The sequence below is a fragment of the Rutidosis leptorrhynchoides genome, chromosome 7, assembly GCF_046630445.1.
Source record: "Rutidosis leptorrhynchoides isolate AG116_Rl617_1_P2 chromosome 7, CSIRO_AGI_Rlap_v1, whole genome shotgun sequence".
Taxonomy (NCBI): Eukaryota; Viridiplantae; Streptophyta; class Magnoliopsida; order Asterales; family Asteraceae; genus Rutidosis; species Rutidosis leptorrhynchoides.
The window spans coordinates 58,375,477-58,400,991 of NC_092339.1; the positions used below are offsets into that span (position 1 = coordinate 58,375,477).

A 25,515-nucleotide genomic window follows, 5' to 3' on the forward strand; every position below is an offset into this window, starting at 1 on the left:
AGAACTCATGTATGTGTCGGATCTAAGATCTTGATGTAACTTTGGTTCATCAACCTTCTTACAACCCTTAAATGAGTTGTGCTACATATCTTAGACATACACTAGTGTCATGATGGTCAAAACTTGGTAAAGATGATGCAAACACATCAACGAGTTGTACACTTGAAGCTACAAGCATCAAGGATGAGAACCGTGATGAACATCAAGCACCAAGAACCCACTGGAGCACTTTGTTTACTGTTTTTGAGGTCTGATCAATCACCTGGGCTACTGTAAAAGTTAATTTACAGATTTTTCGGTTCAAGTAGATGACTTTTCGTTTAGGACTTGTCTTAATCCGATTTACGATTTAGGATTTATAGCCTTCCGAAAGTCACTACACCTTTGTAACGTTGTGCTGAAATTTCTGACCTACTCGCACTTAAACCGTCGCCACGGTCAAACGAAGACGATTTTGGTTCTGAAAATTGTTCAGTGGTTGGAGGACTCACATACGGAGCCGTAGCCACTGACTATGCGTCTTTTCGATTTGTATAGAGGTCGTAGCAGCTGAACGAAGTCAGCCTTTGTTTCGATCTCTATTCTTGATTGAAAACTTACTTTACTTTTTACTTATGTTGTTGAATGATGATGATACTTAAGACCTAATTTACATACTTTTAAACCTTTGGGAACGATTTACTGACTTAGTAACTTTTGACTTAGGTTGAGGACCTTTCGGACCAACTACTTGCTTACTTATCTCGTACCGACTTTACTACTTTTCACTGTGAGTTATAGCATCCCTTTTTACTTAAACTATTTGGGAACTGAGAATACATGCGCTTTTTACGTTTTACATACTAGGCACGAGTACTTAAACTTTATATATTTGTGGGTTATACAACGGCATAAACTTTCCCCTTAGCTCGGTAACGTTTAGTCATTGGTTTTTGAACCGGTGAACGCGAATCTTAGATATGGATCCATAGGGTTTGACATCCCCACTCGGGCTAGTCGCGCTAGCATTTAACGGGTGTTTAATACTTCGTAAACTTATGCACTCGCCAAGTGTACTTTTAGGGGGTGATATTACGTTAAGTTAGTTACCAAGTGCCCACGGTTGAGCATATACTTTTCATACTGTTTTGAAATACTGAAATCTCGTGGCCTACCTTACATTACTGTTACATTTAAACTATAGCTCACCAACATTCGTGTTGACGTTTTTAAGCATGTTTTCTGTAGTGACCCGAACTTTTTCATGTTTATATATATTAAATGAAATTGTTATTTACATTATTAAGTGTTTCCAACATGTTAAGCAATCAAACTTGTTAAGACTTGATTAATTGAAATAGGTTTCATATAGACAATTGACCACCCAAGTTGACCGGTGATTCACGAACGTTAAAACTTTTAAAAACTATATGATGACATATATATGATTATATATATAGGTAACATGATATTATGATAAGTAAGTATCTCATTAGGTATTTTAACAATGAGTTATATACATAAAATTGTGTTTATTGAATTAAGAAACTCAAAACGATATATATAACGATTATCGTTATAACAACGTCTTACTAATTACATACGAATCATATTAAGATATTGTTACACTATGTTTAATCATGATAAATGATAAGTAAACATGTCATTATGTATATTAACAATGAACTACATATGTAAAAACAAGACTACTAACTTAAGGATTTCGAAACGAGACATATGTGTAACGATTATAGTTGTAATGACATTTAAATGTGTATATATCATATTAAGATATATTAATATATCATAATATCATGATAATATAATAATTTAATATCTCATTAGATATAATAAACATTGGGTTAACAACATTTAACAAGATCGTTAACTTAAAGATTTTAAATCAACATTTACATGTAACGACTAACGATGACTTAACGACTCAGTTAAATGTATATACATGTAGTGTTTTAATATGTATTCATACACTTTTGAAAGACTTCAAGACACTTATCAAAATACTTCTACTTAACAAAAATGCTTACAATTACATCCTCGTTCAGTTTCATCAACAATTCTACTCGTATGCACCCGTATTCGTACTCGTACAATACACAGCTTTTAGATGTATGTGCTATTGGTATATACACTCCAATGATCAGCTCTTAGCAGCCCATGTGAGTCACCTAACACATGTGGGAACCATCATTTGGCAACTAGCATGAAATATCTCATAAAATTACAAAAATATTAGTAATCATTCATGACTTATTTACATGTAAACAAAATTACACATCCTTTATATCTAATCCATATACCAACGACCAAAAACACCTACAAACACTTTCATTCTTCAATTTTCTTCATCTAATTGATCTCTCTCAAGTTCTATCTTCAAGTTCTAAGTGTTCTTCATAAATTCTATAAGTTCTAGTTTCATAAAATCAAGAATACTTCCAAGTTGGCTAGCTTACTTCCAATCTTGTAAAGTGATCATCCAACCTCAAGAAATCTTTCTTATTTACAATAAGATATCTTTCTAATACAAGGTAATACTCATATTCAAACTTTGATTCAATTTCTATAACTATAACAATCTTATTTCGAGTGGAAATCTTACTTGAACTTGTTTTCGTGTCATGATTCTGCTTCAAGAACTTTTAAGCCATCCAAGGATTCTTTGAAGCTAGATCTATTTTTCTCATTTCCAGTAGATTTATCCACAAAACCTAAGGTATTAATGATATTCATAACATCATTCGATTCATATATATAAAACTATCTTATTCGAAGGTTTAAACTTGAAATCACTAGAACATAGTTTAGTTAATTCTAAACTTGTTCGCAAACAAAAGTTAATCCTTCTAACTTGACTTTTAAAATCAACTAAACACATGTTCTATATCTATATGATATGCTAACTTAATGATTTAAAACCTGGAAACACGAAAAACACCGTAAAACCAGATATACGCCGTCGTAGTAACACCGCAGGCTGTTTTGGGTTAGTTAATTAAAAACTATGATAAACTTTGATGTAAAAGTTGTTCTTCTGGGAAAATGATTTTTCTTATGAACATGAAACTATATCCAAAAATCATGGTTAAACTCAAAGTGAAAGTATGTTTTTCAAAATGGTCATCAAGACGTCGTCCTTTCGACTGAAATGACTACCTCTTACAAAAACGACTTGTAACTTATATTTCCGACTATAAACCTATATTTTTTCTGTTTAAATTCATAAAATAGAGTTCAATATGAAACCATCGCAATTTGATTCACTCAAAACGGATTTAAAACGAAGAAGTTATGGGTAAAACAAGATTGGATATTTTTTGATTGTTGTAGCTACGGGAAATATTGTAACAATTCTATACAAATCATATCCTAGCTAACTTATATTGTATTATACATGTATTATAATATATTATGTAATTTTGGGATACCATAGACACGTATGAAAATGTTTTGACATATCATATCGACCCATGTATATATATTATTTGGAACAACCATAGACACTCTATATGCAGTAATGTTGGAGTTAGCTATACAGGGTTGAGGTTGATTCCAAAAATATATATACTTTGAGTTGTGATCTAGCCTGAGATGTGTATACACTGGGTCGTGGATTGATTCAAGATAATATATATCAATTTATTTTCTGTACATCTAATTGTGGACAACTAGTTGTAGGTTACTAACGAGGACAGCTGACTTAATAAACTTAAAACATTAAAACGTATTAAAAATGTTGTAAATATATTTTGAACATACTTTGATATATGTACATATTTGTTATAGGTTCGTGAATCAACCAGTGGCCAAGTCTTACTTCCCGACGAAGTAAAAATCTGTGAAAGTGAGTTATAGTCCCACTTTTAAAATCTAATATTTTGGGATGAGAATACATGCAGTTTTATAAATGTTTTATGAAATAGACACAAGTAAATGAAACTATATTATATGGGTAAATGATCGAAGCCGAATATGCCCCTTTTGCTTGGTAGCCTAAGAATTAGTAAACCGATCTACTAATTGACGCGAATCCTAAAGATAGATCTATTGGGCCTAACGAACCCCATCCAAAGTACTGGATGCTTTAGTACTTCGAATTCGTTTTTATCATGTCCGAAGGATTTTCCGGAATGATAGGGGATATTCTTATATGCATCTTGTTAATGTCGGTTACCAGGTGTTCACCATATGAATGATTTTTATCTCTATGTATGGGATGTATATTGAAATATGAAATCTTGTGGTCTATTATTATGATTTGATAATATATAGGTTAAACCTATAACTCACCAACATTTTTGTTGACGTTTTAAGCATGTTTATTCTCAGGTGATTATTAAGAACTTCCGCTGTTGCATACTAAAATAAGGACAAGATTTGGAGTCCATGCTTGTATGATATTATGTAAAAACTGCATTCAAGAAATTTATTTTTGATGTAATATATTCTTATTGTAAACCATTATGTAATGGTCGTGTGTAAACGGTATATTTTAGATTATCATTATTTGATAATCTACGTAATGCTTTTTAAACCTTTATAGATAAAATAAAGGTTATGGTTGTTTTAAAAATGAATGCAGTCTTTGAAAAACGTCTCATATAAAGGCAAAACCTCGCAATGAAATCAATTAATATGGAACGTTTATAATCAATATGAACGGGACATTTCATTTTCTCAGGTGCTTAGAGGTTTGATGCTTCCGCTGTAGTAGTCTTGCTGTGTAGACTCCCGCTGCTTTTGTTAGAGATGTCTCTGCATGAAACGTTTACCTTGCATTAACAAACTATGTTACTTTTGAAACAATGAATTTGTAATGACCATTGGGTCTCGTACTTATGTTAATTGCTTCTATTCATAGAAGCATACTTTTGTTTGTAAAACTTTTGATGTTGGTTATGACGTCACCCTTTCCTATGAATGCAAACTTATTTTAAAACAACATATAGTGTTTGACCTTGTAATGATCCTGTTGTTGATGATCCGTACACGTTAATTTTGTACGGGGCGTCACACGTAAATTCATGGGTCAAAATAGAATTTAGTAATAAAAGTCGGTCAAAGTCAAAATTGGTCAACATTTTAACATGAATTTAAGCTAGAACTATATAGTTTTTGAACAAAATGAACAATTTTAAACAATTATCTTAAAGTTTATGTTTATGTTTATGGTTTTCTTCTATATTTACACATATAATTTTTAAAATTTAATATTTACATGTATAAAGTACAATCCGATTAAACTCTGATTAATCTCCGAATTACCGATTAATCCTTCCAAAGTCCCGACCGATTAATCCCCGAATAGCGAATTTTGCAACCTTGGTTTTAGGTATTAAGTGAACGTAAATGCTAAAGTTATTTAGTTTAATGACCCGTGGAACCACAGAGTCCGACTAAGAAACTCGTCAGCTGAACATTTCATCAAACACCTAAAATGCATATTAACAATCAACATCCAATCATAAAAGATAATATTGGTTGTCATTTTATTTTAAAAGTGTAAATTAAAATATAAATTTAGAATTGGTTTCCTTCTTTCTAGCTTTTATACCTTCTCGTACTCAATTCAAAATAATTAATTAAAATAATTCAAAAATATTTAATTTTAATAATTAAAATAATTATTAATTAGATTTAATAATAATAATTAATTAATAAGATTTAATTTAATTCAAAATTATTTAGATTAATGAAATCCCTCACCGTGTTTAATTTTTTTTTTTTTTAACAAATGAATTTGCCTAATAATGACATTATCATTATAGCATTTTAATATTAACTATAGATAGATAGATAGATAGATAGATAATATAATACAAATAAAAATAAAAATAAAAATAATAATAATAAATGTAATATCCCCACAAAGTAAAAGTAGTATTGCACTTTCTACCCTCAACAAATAACTTATTTCATTCCGGGCTCAAACGTTTCTTTAAATTGCTTTTTCTTTCACCCCCTTTTTTTCTCTTCGCACTTTCTATCTCTATCTCTCCGCGAAGCCTTCATATCTTGCGACAGCGTTTCTTTTCTTCCCAAAAATAATAAAAAAGTTGTTTCCAGTAAAACTAGGAAGCAAGCAACAGCTCCCTTCAGCACTCCAATTCAATTTCTATTTTACTGCTCTTATATCTCGTGATATATATATAAACATATATATACACGCATGTATATGACGTCCAATTCTTCTGCTGTCAATATATAATCCGAATTCTTTGTATTTGGATCCACATTTAAGATTTTTTGCATCACTCTCACTCAACCCACAATAATCCCATCTGTTATAACCGAAAATTTGGGTAATTCTTATTTATTTAATAAAAAACCTAATTCTGTAAATTATTGTTAAATAAGGGCTGATGTTGCCTATTTAACAGAGATCTTAATTGGGTTGTGTTTTGATCGTATCCTTTACAGGAAAGTTGAGTAATTTGAAGATTAGGGCAGTGGATTGAAATGCTAGGGTATGGTGGATTCTCAGGGTTTTGCAGTTTATTGTGGTTTAATTTCTTGAAATTGTGAGTTTCCCTATTTTGTAAAGCATATAATATGATTTTTTTTTGTGATGGTATGTTTTTAGGGTTGAATTGTTTAATTGGCTGTGTAATTAGTTATATGTAGTGGGCCCTTTAGTTTGAATATCAGTTGTATATGTGGGATTTGGCTTTTTGGAAGTGTTTTTTGTTAACATCTTATATGATATTTCATATGGTTATGAGGGGTCAGGATTGTATTGTTTAATGGTTGGAGACTATATGATGTAATAAGTGATCGGTGAAGAGGGAACTATTGCGTGTGGTTCTCGTAGTGGGACCCACATGGATCGTTGAGTACTATTAAGTTTAATTTTATTATGCAGGGTTATGTTTTGAAGTATATACGATGATCAAATTCCTGAATACGTTTCTAGTAGTTAATTTTTAGTGACCGTAGCTACATGCACATTGTTATCCTATTGTACTGACTCTTGAAAAAACCATTGATCGAACGGGATTGCAAAAACACTTGGTTGTATATGACATATTATTGAACAATCTAGGGACGGGGTTTTAAACGTGTAGAAATCACATTAGCATACTTGTTGCGTTTTTTGGATAAGCAACATTTTTTTTTTAAATATTTTTTCAGGATTTAAAATAGGCAAATATGGCTCTTCACAAGAATATTCCTCCCAATGAACCACCTTCGGGGAGTTTGAAAACATTAAGCTTTTCGAGTAAGGTGCAAGAGAGAGCTCAAGTAATAGATGTGGATAAACGTGCTAACGGAACCGAAGCAAATATCGATTTGCGTGAGGTCTACTTTTTGATTATGCATTTCTTATCAGCGGGCCCATGTCATAGGACATATGGTCAGTTTTGGAATGAGCTTCTCGAGCATCAACTTTTGCCAAGAAGGTATCATTCGTGGTATTCGAGAAGTGGTATAACGAGTGGTGATGAAAATGACGATGGCATGTCTTTCCCATTAAGCTACAATAAGTTGGTGGAGAGGTAATATTTGTAATATTTGTAAATCAAAACCTGATAAAACGAGTGATTTTTGAGGATTAATTGTGTGTGATTTGAATGTGTGTTTGGTTAGGTATACTCACATAGAGAAGGATCACTTAGTAAAGCTGTTGAAGCAATTGTTAAGTGGCGCAACGTCTTCATCACAGGGTCAAATTAGCCAGACTCCTTTTAATGCTTCCGCTGTTCCTACTTTATTAGGAACTGGATCCTTTTCACTTTTGAGCGGTATTTATTTACTTATATCATATTATATTACTGTACTATTTGTTGATCAATCTTACCAAAATGATTAAACGCGTGGAAGTTATGACTAAAATTAATAGTTTGTGGTAGCCATTGAAAATTTTATCTACAAATTTTTTCCATTTATTATAATTGACGCGTATATCTAGATATATGTAGAGGTGGCAAAATGCGGGGTGATAAGTTTGGGTTAAAGGGGTTTTTTTATTTTAGTAAGAATTGAATTTGATACTGTCCGAAACACGGGAAATGCGTTAACTCTGATTAAAGTTTATATTAGTACATTAGTAATGATAATAGTTTATTTTTTTGAAAAGATCAACGAGGTTAACCATTCCAAGATAACTTAGTGGTTGGGGTCCTGATATCGTCACAAGAGGTTTGAGGTTCAAACCTCCTTAGCAAAATATTATGGGTGTGGCTAGGGAAAGGGTCCGAAACGGTCACGGGATAAACCCAAACCACACATTTTTGTTTTGACCCCATCTGAGATAACGTAAGTATACAAACCAAATCGACCCATACATTAGTAAATGGGTTAAAGTTGCCACCTTTTAGTCAAACACTTCCATTAAACTTGCTGTTCGATGTCACATTTATTTTAGAACTAATAATGGAGTATGTTCTTTTGAGTGTATTTATTATTGGTAATGATTTCGTTAGGAACGGTTCGGTATTATGTTGAATTGATATCTGTTTATTTTAATGTTGCAAAGAAATAAATGAAACCATACTACACTTCTAATCCCCTAAAAAGTATATCACATGAATCCATGGGTTGTGACACTATTTTCTCAATTTTTTTCGTGGGCCCTCCTACATACAGATGATGCGAAGAAGGGAGACAATAGTGTGAAACACCCTCCAAAATTCATGCGGTGGCCTCATATGCAAGCAGATCAGGTTCGGGGACTCGGGCTAAGGGAAATCGGTGGAGGGTTTGCCAGGCATCATCGCGCACCGTCTGTTAGGGCGGCTTCTTATGCCATTGTTAAACCGTCTACCATGGTTCATAAAATGGAGAATCTTAAGCGGCTTAGAGGTCATCGAAATGCTGTCTATTGTGGTATGCTACACCTTTTCCACTTTTTTATGCTTTTTAATGAATTATGTAAGAGCCAGCTAAATTAGTGTTGCAGAACTCGAAATTAGCCTAGTGCTCGGCAAGAACTTGGTCAAACTCAGTCAACCTTGGTCAAACTCGGTCAAAACTCGGGATTACTTGGAAAATCGGTCATAACTTGGTCACAATTGGTCAAAGTCAAACTTGGTCAACATTCGAGTACTCCCAAAAAAGTCCTGATCGACCGAGTAGTCCTTGAGTAGCGATTTTTGCAACCATCATCTAAATATTTTGTATACTTCTTGTATCATTAAATGGAAACGATTTTTCAATTTGGTTGGTGGATTTCTTAAATTATTATTGAATAGTGAAGTGAAAGTATGTTACATTTTATGTATGTGCTGCAGCTCTTTTTGTCATTTTATGTGTGTTTTTGTTCATGCATGCAGTCCTAATGTTTAACATACTTCATATATTGCTGACCGTTCTCTATTATTTCAACCTTGATTTTTTTGGTATATTTAACAACCTCCTGTTTTATTCCAGCGATATTTGACAGATTAGGGAGATATGTAATCACCGGTTCAGACGATCGTCTTGTAAAAATTTGGTCAATGGAAACTGCATATTGCCTCGCCAGCTGTCGTGGACACGAAGTGAGTTTAACTAACATGCAAACACATTTAATCATTTTTTATCATTATGTTTCCCATTGGGTCAAATTATCATCCATAACATTATGTTTCAACAGGGTGACATTACAGACCTTGCTGTAAGCTTCAACAATGCGCTAGTTGCCTCTGCATCAAATGACTGCATTATCCGAGTTGTAAGATACCACTAAGTGCAAATCAAATAATTGTACACGTCTTCAAAATTTTGAGTTTTGCGTGACATTTGTTAACTGATTTTTTTTATTTCTGTAGTGGCGAATAGCTGATGGACTTCCAATTTCGGTTTTACGTGGTCACACAGGGGCAGTTACAGCCATTGCGTTTAGTCCTAGATTAGGCTCTGTTTATCAGCTACTCTCGTAAGCTCCTCTATTTTATTTTATCGTAAATTTCCTGCATAATCACTTAAAAAGATGCAAATCTGGACACCTTCAAGTTGACCAAATTTTTTCATACGCATTCAAATTTAAATTATGGCATATCTTTATGCAGGTCATCTGATGATGGATCGTGTAGGATTTGGGATGCTAGACACTCTCAGTTCACTCCACGTGTTTATATCCCGAAGCCTCCTGAACCGCAAGCTGGTTAGTGATGATGTTACTTAGGCTCTTTACAAATCTGATCTAATTCTAATAATGTTTTAATGACAAATGACTTATAAATTAAAGCATAATATTTGTAACAACGATAGGGAAAGGTAATGGTCCATCAATATCAAGTTTTGTTCCACAAAGTCATCAGATATTTTGCTGCTCATTTAACGCTAGTGGAACCGTTTTTGTCACCGGAAGCTCCGATACTTTCGCAAGGGTACACTTCCATTTGAATTTCATTCATCGCGATTCTTCAACGTTAATTATTATATGAGTCTCCCAGTCATTTTCCTTAATATGTGTGTGTACTTGCAGGTTTGGAATGCTTGTAAACCTAGCAATGATGATCCGGAGCAACCTAATCATGAGATGGATATATTAGCTGGCCATGAAAACGATGTTAATTACGTACAATTTAGGTACAATTATCAACAACAATTTTCCCAAAATTATTATTATTATTATATATAAGAATTTTGCTGATAAAATTATTTGCATTGTGATGCAGTGGATGTGCCGTGACTTCTAGAATTTCTCTATCCGATTCCTCGAAAGAAGAAAATCTTCCAAAGTTTAAAAATACATGGTGCTTAATTGTTCTAATATGAATTATCTTCTAGTTTACGTTATAGTCCTAGTCCGTTCCTGATATGACATATCTTTGTTATTTTAAATAAATCTTTTATATTTCAGGTTTACCCATGACAACATTGTTACATGTTCCCGTGATGGCAGTGCAATTATTTGGGTTCCAAAATCACGTAGATCTCATGTGAGATTTTCCATATACTATTCTTAATTCTTATTCTTTTTGATAACTTTATTTTAATCTCAATGAGCTCTCTGCAATTAGTATTTCCCAGTAATTTCGACCTTTACATATGAATGAGCGTTTTTGGGTATGCTATTTTTCAAAAGGGTCAATTAAATTGTTTTGAGCTAAAAGGGGAACGGATCAAATGGGCAAAACAGGTCAAATGAGTCGAAAGTCACTTAATATAATTTCTTGATTAACTCATTACCTATCTATTAGAAACTTAAAAAGGTCACAAATGAATATTTGTTGGCCGGCCCAACCTTGTACTGAACGGTGTGGAAAAGTCGCATATTCCAATCCAACCATTTTCTGACCCGTTACCCAACTTGCCTGTCTGACTATCTTGCCAGTTGTATTGTTTCCTTTTTACCTTTTTATTGCAGTCGCTGAATTAGTATATTCTTGTAACTTTCAGGGAAGAGTTGGAAGATGGACACGAGCGTATCATCTGAAAGTTCCACCACCTCCAATGCCGCCTCAACCGCCAAGAGGCGGTCCACGTCAGCGGATTCTTCCTACGCCACGTGGCGTTAACATGATTGTGTGGAGTCTTGACAACCGTTTTGTACTTGCTGCAATCATGGGTACGTAAAATACAAAAAAAAAAAAAAAAAAAAGGAAAAAAATCTTGTTACAGTTGCTATCTTGTTTTGAATAAAGAAGTTTCGAACAAGTTGTTCTGATTTATTTATATTGTATGCAGATTGCAGAATATGTGTATGGAATGCTGTTGATGGCAGCTTAGTCCATTCTCTGACAGGTCACAGTGAATCTGTAAGTGTTTTTTTATTATTAATTTATTTTTTTGGCAAAAAAACTTGAACTTTTATAACCAAGGACTTCTATAAACATGGGATTATATGGTATCTTTTTGTTTGTTTGTAGTAAGTACGTGATGCTATTGTTTTTGTTACGAAGTACTTTATTTCTTTACTGCAATTAGCCACCCCATTTTAATTATCTATAAAAGTGAAGCATTCAAATCCTGATATGTGAATTTTGTGATAATATTGCTTGCATTTCTAGACCTACGTTTTGGATGTTCATCCTTTCAATCCAAGGATAGCTATGAGCGCGGGGTATGATGGAAAAACCATAGTATGGGATGTGAGTATTTGTTCCTCTAGAACCTTATTTTCTCTCTTGTATTACCATTTTTTGTTGCTTATTGTCACATTTTTTCTTATATAATTTCACTTTGCTTCAATTTATATACAGATATGGGAAGGAACACCCATTCGTATATTTGAAATCGGACGCTTCAAGCTTGTTGATGGAAAATTTTCTCCGTAAGTTGACGGTGTTTTGGTTTTTTTTTTTTTTTCCATCTCCATTTTCATATGATGTTTCAATCCCATTCACTTGTTTCTTTATTATAAATTGGTATCTTGATATTTGTCACCTTGAATTTGTCACCATGTTATTCCACCTAGCCAGAATTGGCATTAATCGGCGATAAATCGGTCTATGTGTGGTGTATGATCTGATTAGGTAAAATTGGTCCCAAAAATCAGTCAACCGTTGGTCAACAGTGATGGTCAACGTAGCGATTAATCGGTCAACATAGGTCAGGGATTTATTGGCCAAAGTTAAACTGATACAAACTTGGTCAACATCCGATTAATCCATGATGTGACCGTTTAATCCTCCAAGGTCCCGACCAATTAATCCCGATTTAGCGAATTATGCAGCCTTGCATCTACTTTGAAATTACTATTGGTCAAATGTCTGAAAATGGCTCATGTCTATTTGAAATAGCTTCAACAGCTGTTGATGATACGAATTTTCAAGTTTTTCATGTTAGTTTAAAGGTTACAAATCAAGGGGTGTCTACATTTGTGTTTGAAGGTGGATTATCTGATTAATTTCTTTTGGAATTCTGGTAGCATATACTTATAATTATCTTAGTCTATATTTGATAGTAACTACAACAAAACTTATGTACCTGTAATCTTAGATCGTTATGCTTTCTTAAATAACCTGAATTCGGCAAGCATTCATCAACATCAAAACCCAATCACCTGCACAGTTTTCTGTTACAGTTGATTATCTTAACTTGATTATTATAAATCACATAATTATAATTATACTCATAAGCACATAATTATGTTACAGTTGATTAGCTTATCTTATCCTTTATTAACAGGGATGGGACATCGATCATACTTTCTGATGAGGTGGGTCAATTATATATATTGAGCACTGGCCAAGGAGAGGCACAGAGTGATTCCAAGTATGATCAGGTATTAGTTATAAATTGAATTAAAAAATTTAAGTTTTAAATTTTTTATTAGAAAACATCACCAAGTCGCCATAAATCATGCAAATACACAACATCTGTTACTGACGGTTGATAAGCTTGGAACAGTTTTTCCTTGGAGATTACAGGCCGCTTGTTCAAGATGCACACGGGAATGTTCTTGACCAGGTTAGTTATTTCTGTTAGTCTTCATGTTTTATGAATACTTATCTTTATAATAAGCACCCGTAAAACTTAGTCAGAAAGTATTGTTTTGTATCGAATCATTTTTTTAAGTAAAAAAATAACATATTGCATTATTCAATTTTTGTGTACTTTCATTGTTTCAATTTTGAGTGTATTTCTTAATTTTTGAATCAAGCACAATAATTTGAAGTGCTATCTGGATTATGAAATATTCCACAAAATACTGAATCTCAAAAATTTGGTTGTAAGTGGTCAGATCCTATCAATAATTAATCAACGTACAGCGCTTAACTCTATATAATTGGGAAAATATAAAAACTTTACAGGTTAATCAATAGGTCTTGAATAAAATAAAAAGCTTATATTACTACTGTAGTTTTAAATACACGATCTAGTTGTTCGCTAATGTTTTGGGAGTTTGAACTTAACCAGGAAACTCAGCTTGCTCCCTATCGAAGAAATATGCAGGATCTACTATGCGATTCAGGTTTGTCCATTACCATATTTGAAAGTGACCATTTTGCGACCCATAAGGTTACTAAGTTGTGGCAATTTTGACCCTTTTACTCTAAAGACGGGTCTATATAGGTTCCATTCTTATCTTTCACATGTCTAAAAGGGAAATGTCTTAATACTCGACCGGAATTTAAATATGTCAAAATTGTATTTAGCTCTCTTTGACCACGTATATCCCCTTTTTAGGGAAATATAGATATAGACTTTTTCCTGAAATACAAAGTATAAAAAAGGTTGGCTAACATCGACCGATTTTGGTTTCTGAAATTTGAATTACATTTAGGCATGATTCCGTATCCCGAGCCGTACCAAAGCAGGTACCAACAAAGACGGTTAGGAGCTTTGGGCTTCGAGTGGAGACCATCTTCGGTTCGACTTGCTGTAGGAACCGACATCAGCCTTGTTGACCAAGAATATCAAGTTCCTCCAATTGCTGACCTGGACATATTGATGGACCCACTTCCCGAGTTTCTAGATGCAATGGATTGGGAACCGGAAATCGAAGCACAAAGTGACGAAAACGATTCCGAATATAATGTCACCGAAGAATGTCATTCAGGAGGAGAACAAGGAAGCTTAAGTTCCAATGCTTCCGGTAGCCTTAATTGCAGTGGCGGAGATAGTGACGACCGAAGTTCTCGTGATGACATCACTCGTAGGTCTAAAAAGAAAAAGTCAAAGGTACAAGTAGGTCAACTTTTTGCTATAGTAAAATGTAGATACATAAATTTGATGTTTTATTTTCATAATTTATGTTAGGTGGAGTTCATGACATCATCGGGGAGACGTGTAAAGAGGAGGAATTTGGATGGTGAAGAGAGTTCTCATAGAAACAACCGAAACAAAAAGTCAACTCTTGGTCAACACAAGTCTTCTAAAAAGAAGTCATCAAAGTCCAAATCTTCAAGGCCGAGAAGAGCCGCCGCACGCAACGCTTTAAGTTTCCTATCGAAAATAAGCGGACGAGCCTCAGAGACCGAAGAAAAAGACGAAGAAGAAGAAGAGCTTCTAGAAGATAATTCGTCTGAAACGTTTTCGAGTCAACAAGAAACCGATGCTGAAAGTGAAGAAACAGAAATGTCATTTGAAGATGAACCCGAAAACGGGCATTTAACAAAAGGCAAACAAATAGTAAATGAAGATGTGGGTACCCACCAAGAAACTCCTAGAAAGAGATTAGTGTTTAAACTTCCAAGAAAACGGGATTTGGTGGGCCCGTCATCCAGTACGCCACCTCATCATGTTGATGAATCATCGGTACATGGAAATGGCTACTTTGTTGAAACAAATGAAACTTTTGGTTCACCTTTGAGAAATACGAGTTATGTAAACCTTCTAGATGAAGATATTAAATGGGGCGGTGCAAAATCCCGTTCGTCAAAACGCTCACGAATTACCGAGCCGATATCGTCAGTTGCTAAACCTAGAAACGAGTCATCTTCTGATGACGGTTTCAAGGTTGAGAATGAAGAGCCGACGTTCGAAAAGGTGTTTACGGTTTCTTCTAGTCCTTCAGATGTTGAACCTCAAAAGGGTAAAATGGTCCAAATTGACGAGGAACAAGTCAATAATTTGGACGATAAAGAGGCACCCCCGACAAAATTGCGAATAATTCCAACAAAGTTAAAGATTAGGTCGTCAGTTATGGAAGCAAGAAACGGTGAAGCAACAATGTTGTCTGACGGGTCCACCTCAGATGTCCCAGATATGAAAATTACGAAAATGCCCCTAGAGTTTGCCCCTATCAGGTCTGATGTTCAAGAATTAGAGAGGACTAGTCCACATGAAAAGATGCTTAAAGTTTATAGACGGTCAAGGTCAACTAAGAATAGGTCAAACGTAGGAACAAACGATGGGGCCATGGAAGCAAGTACTTCTAATGCGAATGGTAATAATAATACTAATCAAGATGAGCGGGTCGATGCACAAGTTCACGGGACTCGAAGAAATGTGAATTTAAGAGTTGTTCGTGATGTTTCTGAAGAAGATGAATCAAGTAAAGACAAATCTTCGGGTGATGGAGACGATGATGAGGGCCCACAAGTGGAAGAAGATAGATTGAATTCGAGACATAACGTCGGGTTACGATCTACGAGAACCCGAAGAGCCGTTGATTACAATTATAGAAACCGATCTCCCGAAAAAAAGAAACCGAATCAATCGACACGAAGTTCGTGGTTGCTTCTTTCGACTCATGAAGAAGGTTCTAGATATATTCCTCAGTTAGGAGATGAAGTTGTTTACTTCAGACAGGTTATGATTCTTTTTTTTATTAATATTATAAAATTATAAAAGTCTGCATTTTTTTTCATTTTTTCTTGAAAAAAACAATTTTTTAATGCTATTTATAGGGTCATCAAGATTACATCGATGGAAGTCATTCAAGGGAGATGGGTCCATGGAGGTTACTAAAGGGAAACATAAGAGACGTTGAATTTTGTAAAGTCAAAGATCTTGAATATTCAACGCGACCTTCGGGTGAAGCTTGTTGCAAAATGACGTTACAATTCGAAGACCCGTCTTCGAACGTGGTCGGTAAGTCGTTCAAATTGACGCTTCCGGAAGTTACCGGATTCCCGGATTTTCTAGTGGAAAGAAGTCGGTACGATGCGGCTATGGATCGAGGGTGGAGGTGTCGGGATAAGTGTCAAGTTTGGTGGAAAAACGAAGGTGAAGAAAACGGGAATTGGTGGGACGGGAGGATTGTGGCGGTCAAACCTAAATGTGTTGACTATCCGGATAGTCCGTGGGAGCGGTTTTCGGTTCAGTATAAAAATGACCCGAATGTGCTTCAACATAGTCCTTGGGAACTTTATGATGCTAGTATGGTATGGGAGGAGCCTCATATTGATGACGATGTTAGAACTAAGCTCATTCGTGCTTTGGCTAAACTCGAACAATCGGGGAACAAATCTGCGGTAACTTTTCTTATATTTTTTTTCTATAAAATGAGTGATTGCCTTTTGACCCATATGTGCCAACACAATTTTGTTAATATTTAATAGTAAGCATATCTTAGCCAACAATCGTTTCAAGTAATCGTTACTACTTTTTTTCTAATTTTATTATATTGATATTATTTAGTTTACATATTTGTACCATGTCTAAATCACTAATTTGTTCAGGTTGTTATATATTAGAGTAATATGTTTATGCAAAAATGGTGGTTGTTTTGTGGTGGAGTTGAGCAGTTCTTTTTTTTTTTTTTTTTTTCGTTTTTTTTTTAGTAGAACTTTCTAGTCAAGGGTTGTTAACTAAGGAACTAAAAAAGTTAGGTCTAATACTTTGTGTAATTAGTGTTGACTAATTAGTACTAAGGAACTAAAAAAGATAGGTCTAATACTTTCTCTAGTTAGTGTTGACTAATTAATATTAAGGAACTATAAAGGATAGGTCTAATACATTAACATGTTGACTAATTTGTATTGAATTACGGAGTACTTGATGTAATCAAGCATGTTAATACTCTAGTTTATTTTACATCTCATTAATTTGTTACTTGCAGGATCATTACGGTGTTCAAAAATTGAAACAAGTATCACAGACATCGACATTTATCAACAAGTATAGCTTTTGATACCCATTTAGTATTTTTCAATTCGGTTTCATTAATTAATTACATCATTAAAATAATTGTTGTATTATATATGTGTATTATGTATTAATGTTGTAGGTTTCCGGTGCCTTTGAGCCTTGAAGTAATTCAATCAAGATTAGAGAACAATTATTACAGAAGATTAGCAGCAATGAAGCACGATGTTGAAGTGTTGATAGAGAATGCAGAAACTCACTTTGGGAGAAACAAAGACAATTCGGCAAAGATGAAACGTTTATCCGACTGGTTTACTAGGACACTTTCTTCTTTGTAGATTCAATCTCTCATTACAGATATGATAAAAGAAACAGTTTTGTAGGAATCTCAGAATTTGTTGAGATCGAGTCTATAATCACAACTTTTTTTCTTTTCTTTTTAATTTGTAGATAAATCATGAATTGCAATTTGATTATGGTCTTTTTTTTTCTTTTTCTTTTCTGAAACAGGCTGAATGTTTAGGGTTAAACAAAGGTATGTCAATCAAGAATGCTTTGGTTGGTTGGTCGAATTAGGGGTTTAGGAGATTCATTCTTGTATAGACTATAGACAGAAGATAATCTTACTTAAAGCAATCTAACAGGATATGAATATATATCGGTCACGTTTTATGTTTTATTTCTTAAAATGTTCTTGCATTATATATACATGTCTTTATCCTTAATGTTTGTCAAAGTTTCATGAATGGACCTAAATTATCCTTTTGACGTGGATAACCTCGATGTTTCAATTGTGTCGTTGGTCCCTATTGTTAAAAGACATGTCTCCCACTGTTAGTCTCCATCATGTGAGATGCACACAGAGTCTTTTTTGTCTTTTATTGCGGTCTAGATGTACGGAATAAACCTATGTGTGCATTTGTTACCCTTTAAGGACCAACGAGGCAAGATTATTAAACATTATGATCATTCACGTCAAAAAATACTTTATAAGTCCATTCATTAAATATTTGGCAAACATTGTTAAGTGACGTAGTTTGGTCTTCATTTATTATTATTATTTTAGTTAAAAATACTACTTCCTCCCTCTCAATTTAATAGAATTGTTCTTCCTTTTTGGATGTTAAAAATTAATAGTACAATTCCAAATATAGATAAATATATTAAGATAAAGTTCTATTATACATTTGCTAAAACAAAAAAAAATAAGTAAAAAACAAGGGATAAAATAAGAAAGTGATTAAAAAGTACAAGGTGATGATAATATTTTTTAAACCGTGTGTTTTTGTATGGGGACTATTAAATTGAAACTGATTGAGTATTTTTTTAGTGACCGAATTAGGTGGACTGGATAGTCATCAACAAGGACAAATGTCACATTCATATATTTATGGACGACGACTTTTAGGGCTGTTATTAACGTGCATAAAGATGTGTGTACATGGCGGTTAAATGATGACTTTATAGTGGCAGTTATTGATATGTACAATACTTTTATGCACACTAACGAGGTTGTCGTTAGCAAAATCCTCTATTTATTAATACTTGAATTTCTTTTATTTTGGTTCTTGTCATAAATTTAGCAACATTTTGTGAAAACTTGACCAACTTGTACTCGTTAAAGTCAAAGTAAATTATAAACCAGACAAACATAACAACACCACATTGCTAATCATCAAGGAGGATCAAAGTTAAAACACAAGTTTCAATTAACAGTCAGAAGTTTGGTTCATAAAAACCCATCAAAAACTCCTCCATTATTTCTCATAGATGAGTCCCTGATCCATAGAGCTCTCTCTCAATCCCTCCATCGATGGCCACAGCTCGGGTTGCAGCAAACGAAAAACAATGACATACCTTCTTCCCCTTTTGCAGTTGCCTGGCAAATAAAAACAGTATTAGTTTCCAAGTCTTCAATCATGTTTAAAATGAGATCCACAGAATGAGGTATTTACAGAAACAGTTATATAATAGTATACTGTAATAATAGAAAACATAGTGACCTGGAAGAAAACAGCCTCTCCATGACCACATTGAGAACATCGAACTGATTTTGTACGTGGAAGACTTGGATCTGCAGCTACATCCTTCAAAACTTGAGTTCCCTCCCCAACAGCATAATGGTGTATCTTGTTTCTGTACACACAGTTATCATCTGCAACCTCCTGTGCGATTTTGAAGTTTAAATTAATTAGCATCCAAAAATAATACTTAAGATGCACACCTTCAAGTTACAATATTTGCAAATAAACAGGTTGATTTGGGTTTTTGTTGTTGATAACTAATGACACCCATGCTATGTAAACTCATAAAAAGTGGCATACACACAACTAGGGCTCTTGAATAAGCAATATCAACTACAGTTAAGGTCTGGAGGAGCAACAAAATATTGATTATAAAGCTACCTTGATAGACAAATTTCAAAGCCACAACAACAATAGGGGGGAACAGATCGAAATGCAGACTATGTAAGCCATATATACAACATAAAATATGGTGGATAACAAAATTATATAAACATAAATCTGTGGTCATTATATCCTTATATACATCGTTTACAAAATTTTAAGCTCTATCATACCTATGATTTGTTCCATATCAGTTATCACTACAAACTAAGATAGATGTGTTTAAGTGCGCTAACATACGGGAACACTTCTAAGAAAAATTGTCGGCTTGTGTTGTCAAGCAATAGAACACACTCCAACATACTTGCATGCATGCATTCATTCATTCATGCGCTCGCTCATGCGCTCGCTCGCTCGCTCACTCACTCACTCACTCACTCACTCACTCACTCACTCACTCATCCATTCATTCATTCATTCGGTTTATGCCCAATCTGACTAACTTACCTTGTGATGATAACAATAGGAGGGAAGGTAGGTTTGGTGACTCAATCCGACCACATAATCTATTCATTTCTATAGGTTAACGGAATGGGAATTAAGGTCCTGTTTGGTTGAAAGAATGTTTTTGGAAGGAATTGAATGTGTCAAATTGGTAGCCGAAGGAATTAGAATTGATAAATTCCATTGAATGTGAAAAAATGCATTTTAAATTGACATGGAATGTTGTTGAATTCGATTTTATAAAATAACTAAAAGGTGATACAAGAATTTGATGGTACCATTTTTGGTATTAATTTTCAGACTCGCGTTTCGGATTTCAGTTTCAAGTTTTATTTTTCAGATTTGCGATTCACGAATTGAATTGTAAATGTAAATTGTAAACGCGAATCAAAACGCGAAATGAAAACGCGAATCGAAAGCGTGAAATGAAGACGTGAATCGGAAAAGCAAATCAAAAACAGAAATTGAAAATGCAAATCGAAAACGCGAAATGTAAAGCCAAAAGTAATCGTAATATTCAATCACTTAAACGTAACGTGAAACGTAAATGCGAAACGAAAGCTTCATTTTTGAATGTTGAAGATAGGAATATAATTAAATTCTATCACTTTTAAAGGAATGACAATTCCTTTGAATGGTAGAATGTTAAGATTCCAACGGAATCTAATTCCTTTGAATTTTGTGAACCAAACACACCATACTGCAATTCAATTCCAATTCAGTTGGAATCCCCTGATTCTATCAACCAAACGGACCCTTATTATTTTTTTTGAAAAGCAAGAAAGACTTATATTAAACAATCACGAATAGTACATGGTTGACTGGGCACCCTTAACAGCACGATACATCACGAAAGAAATAAGGAAAACAAATTACATCGCCCTAAGCTAATTGCAAAGATTGCAACTAACAAAAGGAGTTAAAACTAAGGGTGTGAGAACCATTGTAGCCAATCCATAATATGACCCTTGCAACGTCGTGAAATCCAATCATATGAAAGAACTTGAACCTCGCTAAATAAAGATGGGACCGTCTCGAGCTTATTCTTGAACACCTTTGTATTTCGATTCTTCCATAGAATGTAACAAACCACCCAACAAACAAACGGACCCTTATTATATATCTATTCAAGGAATTGTCATTCCTTCAAAGGATTTTTGAGGTGTAATGATTACAGTTTGCAGCCCTAATAATTTTTCTTTTTTCCTATTTCTAGCCCTTAGAGTTGTACTTAAAAAAAAAAAATAGCTATAATTATTGTACATTAATCGTAGTGAGGTAGCTTTTAATTATGTAAAAAAATTTATGCATATCCTAAATTCTTAAGCATAACTTTTAAAGAATTAGTTGTGTTAACCTTGTGAGGGCAGTTACGGCAAGCATAGAGAAGCAGATTCCGCTCTTCATTTTCTTTAGGGTACAGAATGTTTTCGCTGCCATAAACACTCAAGACATTTAAACAAACAGTTGGAGTGCAACCAAAATTATAACAACTGAGAGATAAAATTAATTAATGTAGCAGTAATAAGATAACAACCATTTTATGCAAAACTTCATGATGCTCATCTTGACTGTTGTAAAAAGGGGGTATTCTTCGTCGATTAGTACCTGCTTCTCGATTACACCTGGTTGAAGTTGGAGGTGTTTTATGTTTTGAAATTACTAAATTACACAGATGGTCCTCGGATTTATACGCATTCTACTTTATTTTGCCATCCATCGCTTTTTCACTTTTTGTAGATAATTTAAAAACTCAGAATTTATTGCGTGCCCAGTCCTCATTCAAATGTAATGACTAAGGGTGCGTTTGATAAAACTGAATGATTTAGCACTGAATGGTTCAGAGTCCAGAATGGTTCAGAAGCTCTGAATCAGTATGATTCTGAATGAAAATTCACTGTTTGATAAGAGTTCTGAATCAACACTTGAATGAGTTAAAATTATCATTATGACCTTGAGTATAATTTATCGTTGGGTCTTATTTTTTGCGAACGAGATTATTTTAATATAATTTTAAAATTCATAAACATTATAAACAATTAGGCTTTAAACTTTTACAACAACAATAATTATAGATCAAAGGTTATAAACAATTACGGAGTGTTAAAAAAAATTATGTTGTATGTTGTTTTTTCTCGAGGTTTATTAATAGTATTTTTTTTTTGCCGTATAAAAAATTACAATCACATACCAAAGTTCCAATCTTTTCATCCTCATCATCATTTTATAAACAATTACATCTGCTCTCCTTAAATGTGTTCACACTAGATCTACATAATTCAAGCCCATCTTCAATCTTTTCATCCTCATCATCGTCGATCTCTCTTCTTTGTCTGTGTCTCCGTGCTATTCCTCTCTTCCTTCAAATGGCTCATTCAAACAGAGGTTATCTGATTCAAAAACTTTTTTTATCCTAAATAAAGTGAGAAATCCTAAAAAATTAAAACAGAGGCTAAAAAAACCCATTAGAATCATATGAATATTTATGATAAATAGATATACATGACAGAAGAAGAAAAAAATAGATATTAGGGTTTCAAGGTAGAAGATTATTGAAAGTGAAGAAAAGTTACCTGGAAAAATAAAATCAATCGGTGTAAGAATTTGAGAAACATAGAAGTGAAGAGAAAGAGATGAAAAAACATAAGAGAAATAAAAGGGTATGTAGGGAAAGAAGTGAGAACTGAACCATTTAGAGATACTCCATTATATGAACCGTTCAGAGTTTATTCAGAGTTAACCTTTCATTCAGAGGTCCGTATCAAACGCTTTGAACACTGACCGATTCAGTGATCAGATCTGAATGATCCCTTAGACTATTTGTAACGGTGACTGGTGTTACTTGTGGTGTCACTTGCCTTTTTGTACTTTTTGGATTACTAGGACGTGTTGCTTTTTGGGTGGAGTAGTGGTGGTGAATCTTTTTGGTGTTAGTACTTAGGAGTATTATGATGTTGTGTCAAAATATAATTAGGTTAAGCATTAAATGGGGATAAAAATAATACTTTTTAATTAATAAAGAAAAAAAAACAAGAAACAGGTGTCACTTACCCCGTCTCTTTCTCCCCGACGCCACAAAGTGACACCAAAGTAACATCCGTTATAGCCAAAAATGGCATCTCTTTGTGTCCAGCAAGGCAAGTGATGGGGTCAGTTACCCCCGTTACAATCAGCCTTATCTCACTTATTTATTTATTTATTTCTGTTTCTCTAATAATCAAATTTAATTCATTAATAATTTAAGATATATAATGATATTTAAAATTTAAATTTTGCTGATGACAATTCTTAAGGCTTTCATTAATACGCCTTAATGTATTATACATAGTGGTTACTTATTAGTATAGAATTAGTGGTAATAGACAATAGTTATCAAATTGTACAACACATTAAAACGTGTTAACGACAACTTTAAAGGTGATTATTACCAAAATAAAATATAGAGTAAATTAACGAGATCTTTATGTGGTCCTCGTTATCACCCTATAGATAAACATAAACTACAAATCTAGAAAACATATACTACAATTCTAAATACATATGTAAATCAACAACACTGTTATAATTCAGTATGCTTATAACTACCTTTAGTGGTTTGATTCTTGATGTTATAATTCAGTAGGCTTATAACTACTTTTAATGGTTTGATTCTTGATTAAGAATGCTAATAATGAAGTGTAAGAACAAAGATGATAATGGAGAGAAAGAAAGAAACACTTTGTAAGTATGAGAAAATGGTGCAAGTTTAATGCTTGCATTCATGGCTATTTATAGCAAAAATATCACAAGTTTAGGTAATACAATAATATTACTTTTGTGTATCAATAATTGACTATCCATTTATATATATATATATATATATATATATATATATATATATATATATATATATATATATATATATATATATATATATATATATATATATATATATATATTATAACACTCCCCCTTGAATAGCAATTTTGTTTGTTGAAGATCAACGGTAAGTTACTGCCTCGTTAAAAACCTTGCTAAAGAAAACCCAGTGGGAAAAAAACTTTAGCTAAGGGAAAAAGAGTGCAGCATGGAGTTGACTCCCCCTTAAGTAGACATCGCTTCAGTTGTTACATCTTTTGAACATGTCTCATACCAATGTTATGAACGTGTGTTCTTAAAATAGCAGTTGGAAGTGCTTTCGTGAAAAGATCAGCAGAGTTTTTGCTGGATTGAACATATCTCATTTCAATCTCGTTGTCCTTAATGAGATTTTGAGTGTATGAGAAGAATCTAGGAGGTATGTGTTTGGTTCGGTCACTTTTGATATACCCTTCTTTCATCTGTGCTATGCAAGCTGCATTATCTTCATAGATAATTGTTGGACTTTTATCGCGTTCTAGTCCACAAGAATCAGTAATGATTTGTGTCATTGATCTCAACCAAAAACATTCCCGAGTAGCTTCATGTAATGCAATCACTTCGGCATGATTTGATGATGTAGCAACAAGTGTTTGTTTTTGAGAACGCCATGATATTGCAGTACCTCCATTTAGGAATACATATACAGTTTGAGATTTAGCTTTATGTGGATCAGATAAATAACCTGCATCAGCATAACCAACCAAATCTTGTTTTGATTCGTTAGAATAAAATAATCCTAAATCAGTAGTTCCTCGAAGGTATCGAAATACGTGTTTGATCCCATTCCAGTGTCTTTTGGTAGGAGCAGAGCTGAACCTTGCCAATAAATTAACTGCAAAAGAAATGTCAGGTCTTGTACAATTTGTAAGATACATAAGAGCTCCAATTGCACTAAGATATGGTACTTCTGGTCCAAGAATATCTTCATGATCTTCACATAGACGAAATGGATCAGTTTCAACATTGAGTGATCTAACAACCATAGGAGTACTTAATGGTTTTGCCTTGTCCATATTGAAACGTTTCAAAATCTTTTCAGTATATGTTATTTGATGTACAAGTAAACCATTAGGCATATGTTCAATTTGTAAACCAAGGCAATACTTGGTTTTTCCGAGATCTTTCATTTCAAATTCTTTCTTTAGAAGTTGAATGGCTTCATAGATCTCTTTATTTGTACCTATGATGTTAAGATCATCAACATAAACAGCTATGATCACATATCCGGATGTTGTTTTCTTAATGAAAACACAAGGGCAAGTAAGGTTATTTGTATACCCTTTGCTTATCAAGTAATCACTTAATCGGTTATACCACATACGTCCCGATTGTTTTAACCCATATAAAGATCTTTGTAATTTAA

General features: G+C 33.6%; 2 protein-coding genes across 2 annotated transcripts; one reads left to right on the forward strand and one right to left on the reverse strand.

Annotated features, from left to right (window-relative positions):
* The first annotated feature begins 6,031 nt into the window (after positions 1 to 6,031).
* Positions 6,032 to 18,058, forward strand: LOC139858890 (uncharacterized). Its single transcript, XM_071847730.1, has 25 exons — positions 6,032 to 6,299; positions 6,418 to 6,518; positions 7,129 to 7,493; positions 7,585 to 7,739; positions 8,584 to 8,823; positions 9,367 to 9,476; positions 9,572 to 9,649; positions 9,747 to 9,853; positions 9,987 to 10,081; positions 10,189 to 10,307; positions 10,406 to 10,509; positions 10,599 to 10,676; positions 10,784 to 10,862; positions 11,323 to 11,491; positions 11,611 to 11,681; positions 11,934 to 12,014; positions 12,126 to 12,196; positions 13,054 to 13,150; positions 13,276 to 13,335; positions 13,786 to 13,840; positions 14,153 to 14,550; positions 14,629 to 16,122; positions 16,221 to 16,787; positions 17,375 to 17,433; positions 17,543 to 18,058. The coding sequence occupies exons 3-25, from the start codon at positions 7,147 to 7,149 to the stop codon at positions 17,736 to 17,738; spliced, it is 4,830 nt and encodes a 1,609-aa protein (XP_071703831.1). The 5' UTR covers positions 6,032 to 6,299; positions 6,418 to 6,518; positions 7,129 to 7,146; the 3' UTR covers positions 17,739 to 18,058.
* Positions 18,059 to 18,995: 937 nt separating this feature from the next.
* On the reverse strand, positions 18,996 to 21,894 carry LOC139858520 (DNA-directed RNA polymerases II, IV and V subunit 9B). Its single transcript, XM_071847360.1, has 4 exons — positions 21,790 to 21,894; positions 21,610 to 21,685; positions 19,404 to 19,565; positions 18,996 to 19,279 (listed from the first exon to the last, which is right to left on the reverse strand). Exons 1-4 carry the CDS (start codon positions 21,816 to 21,818, stop codon positions 19,199 to 19,201), a joined length of 348 nt encoding a protein of 115 aa, XP_071703461.1. The 5' UTR covers positions 21,819 to 21,894; the 3' UTR covers positions 18,996 to 19,198.
* Between the last annotated feature and the right edge of the window lie 3,621 nt (positions 21,895 to 25,515).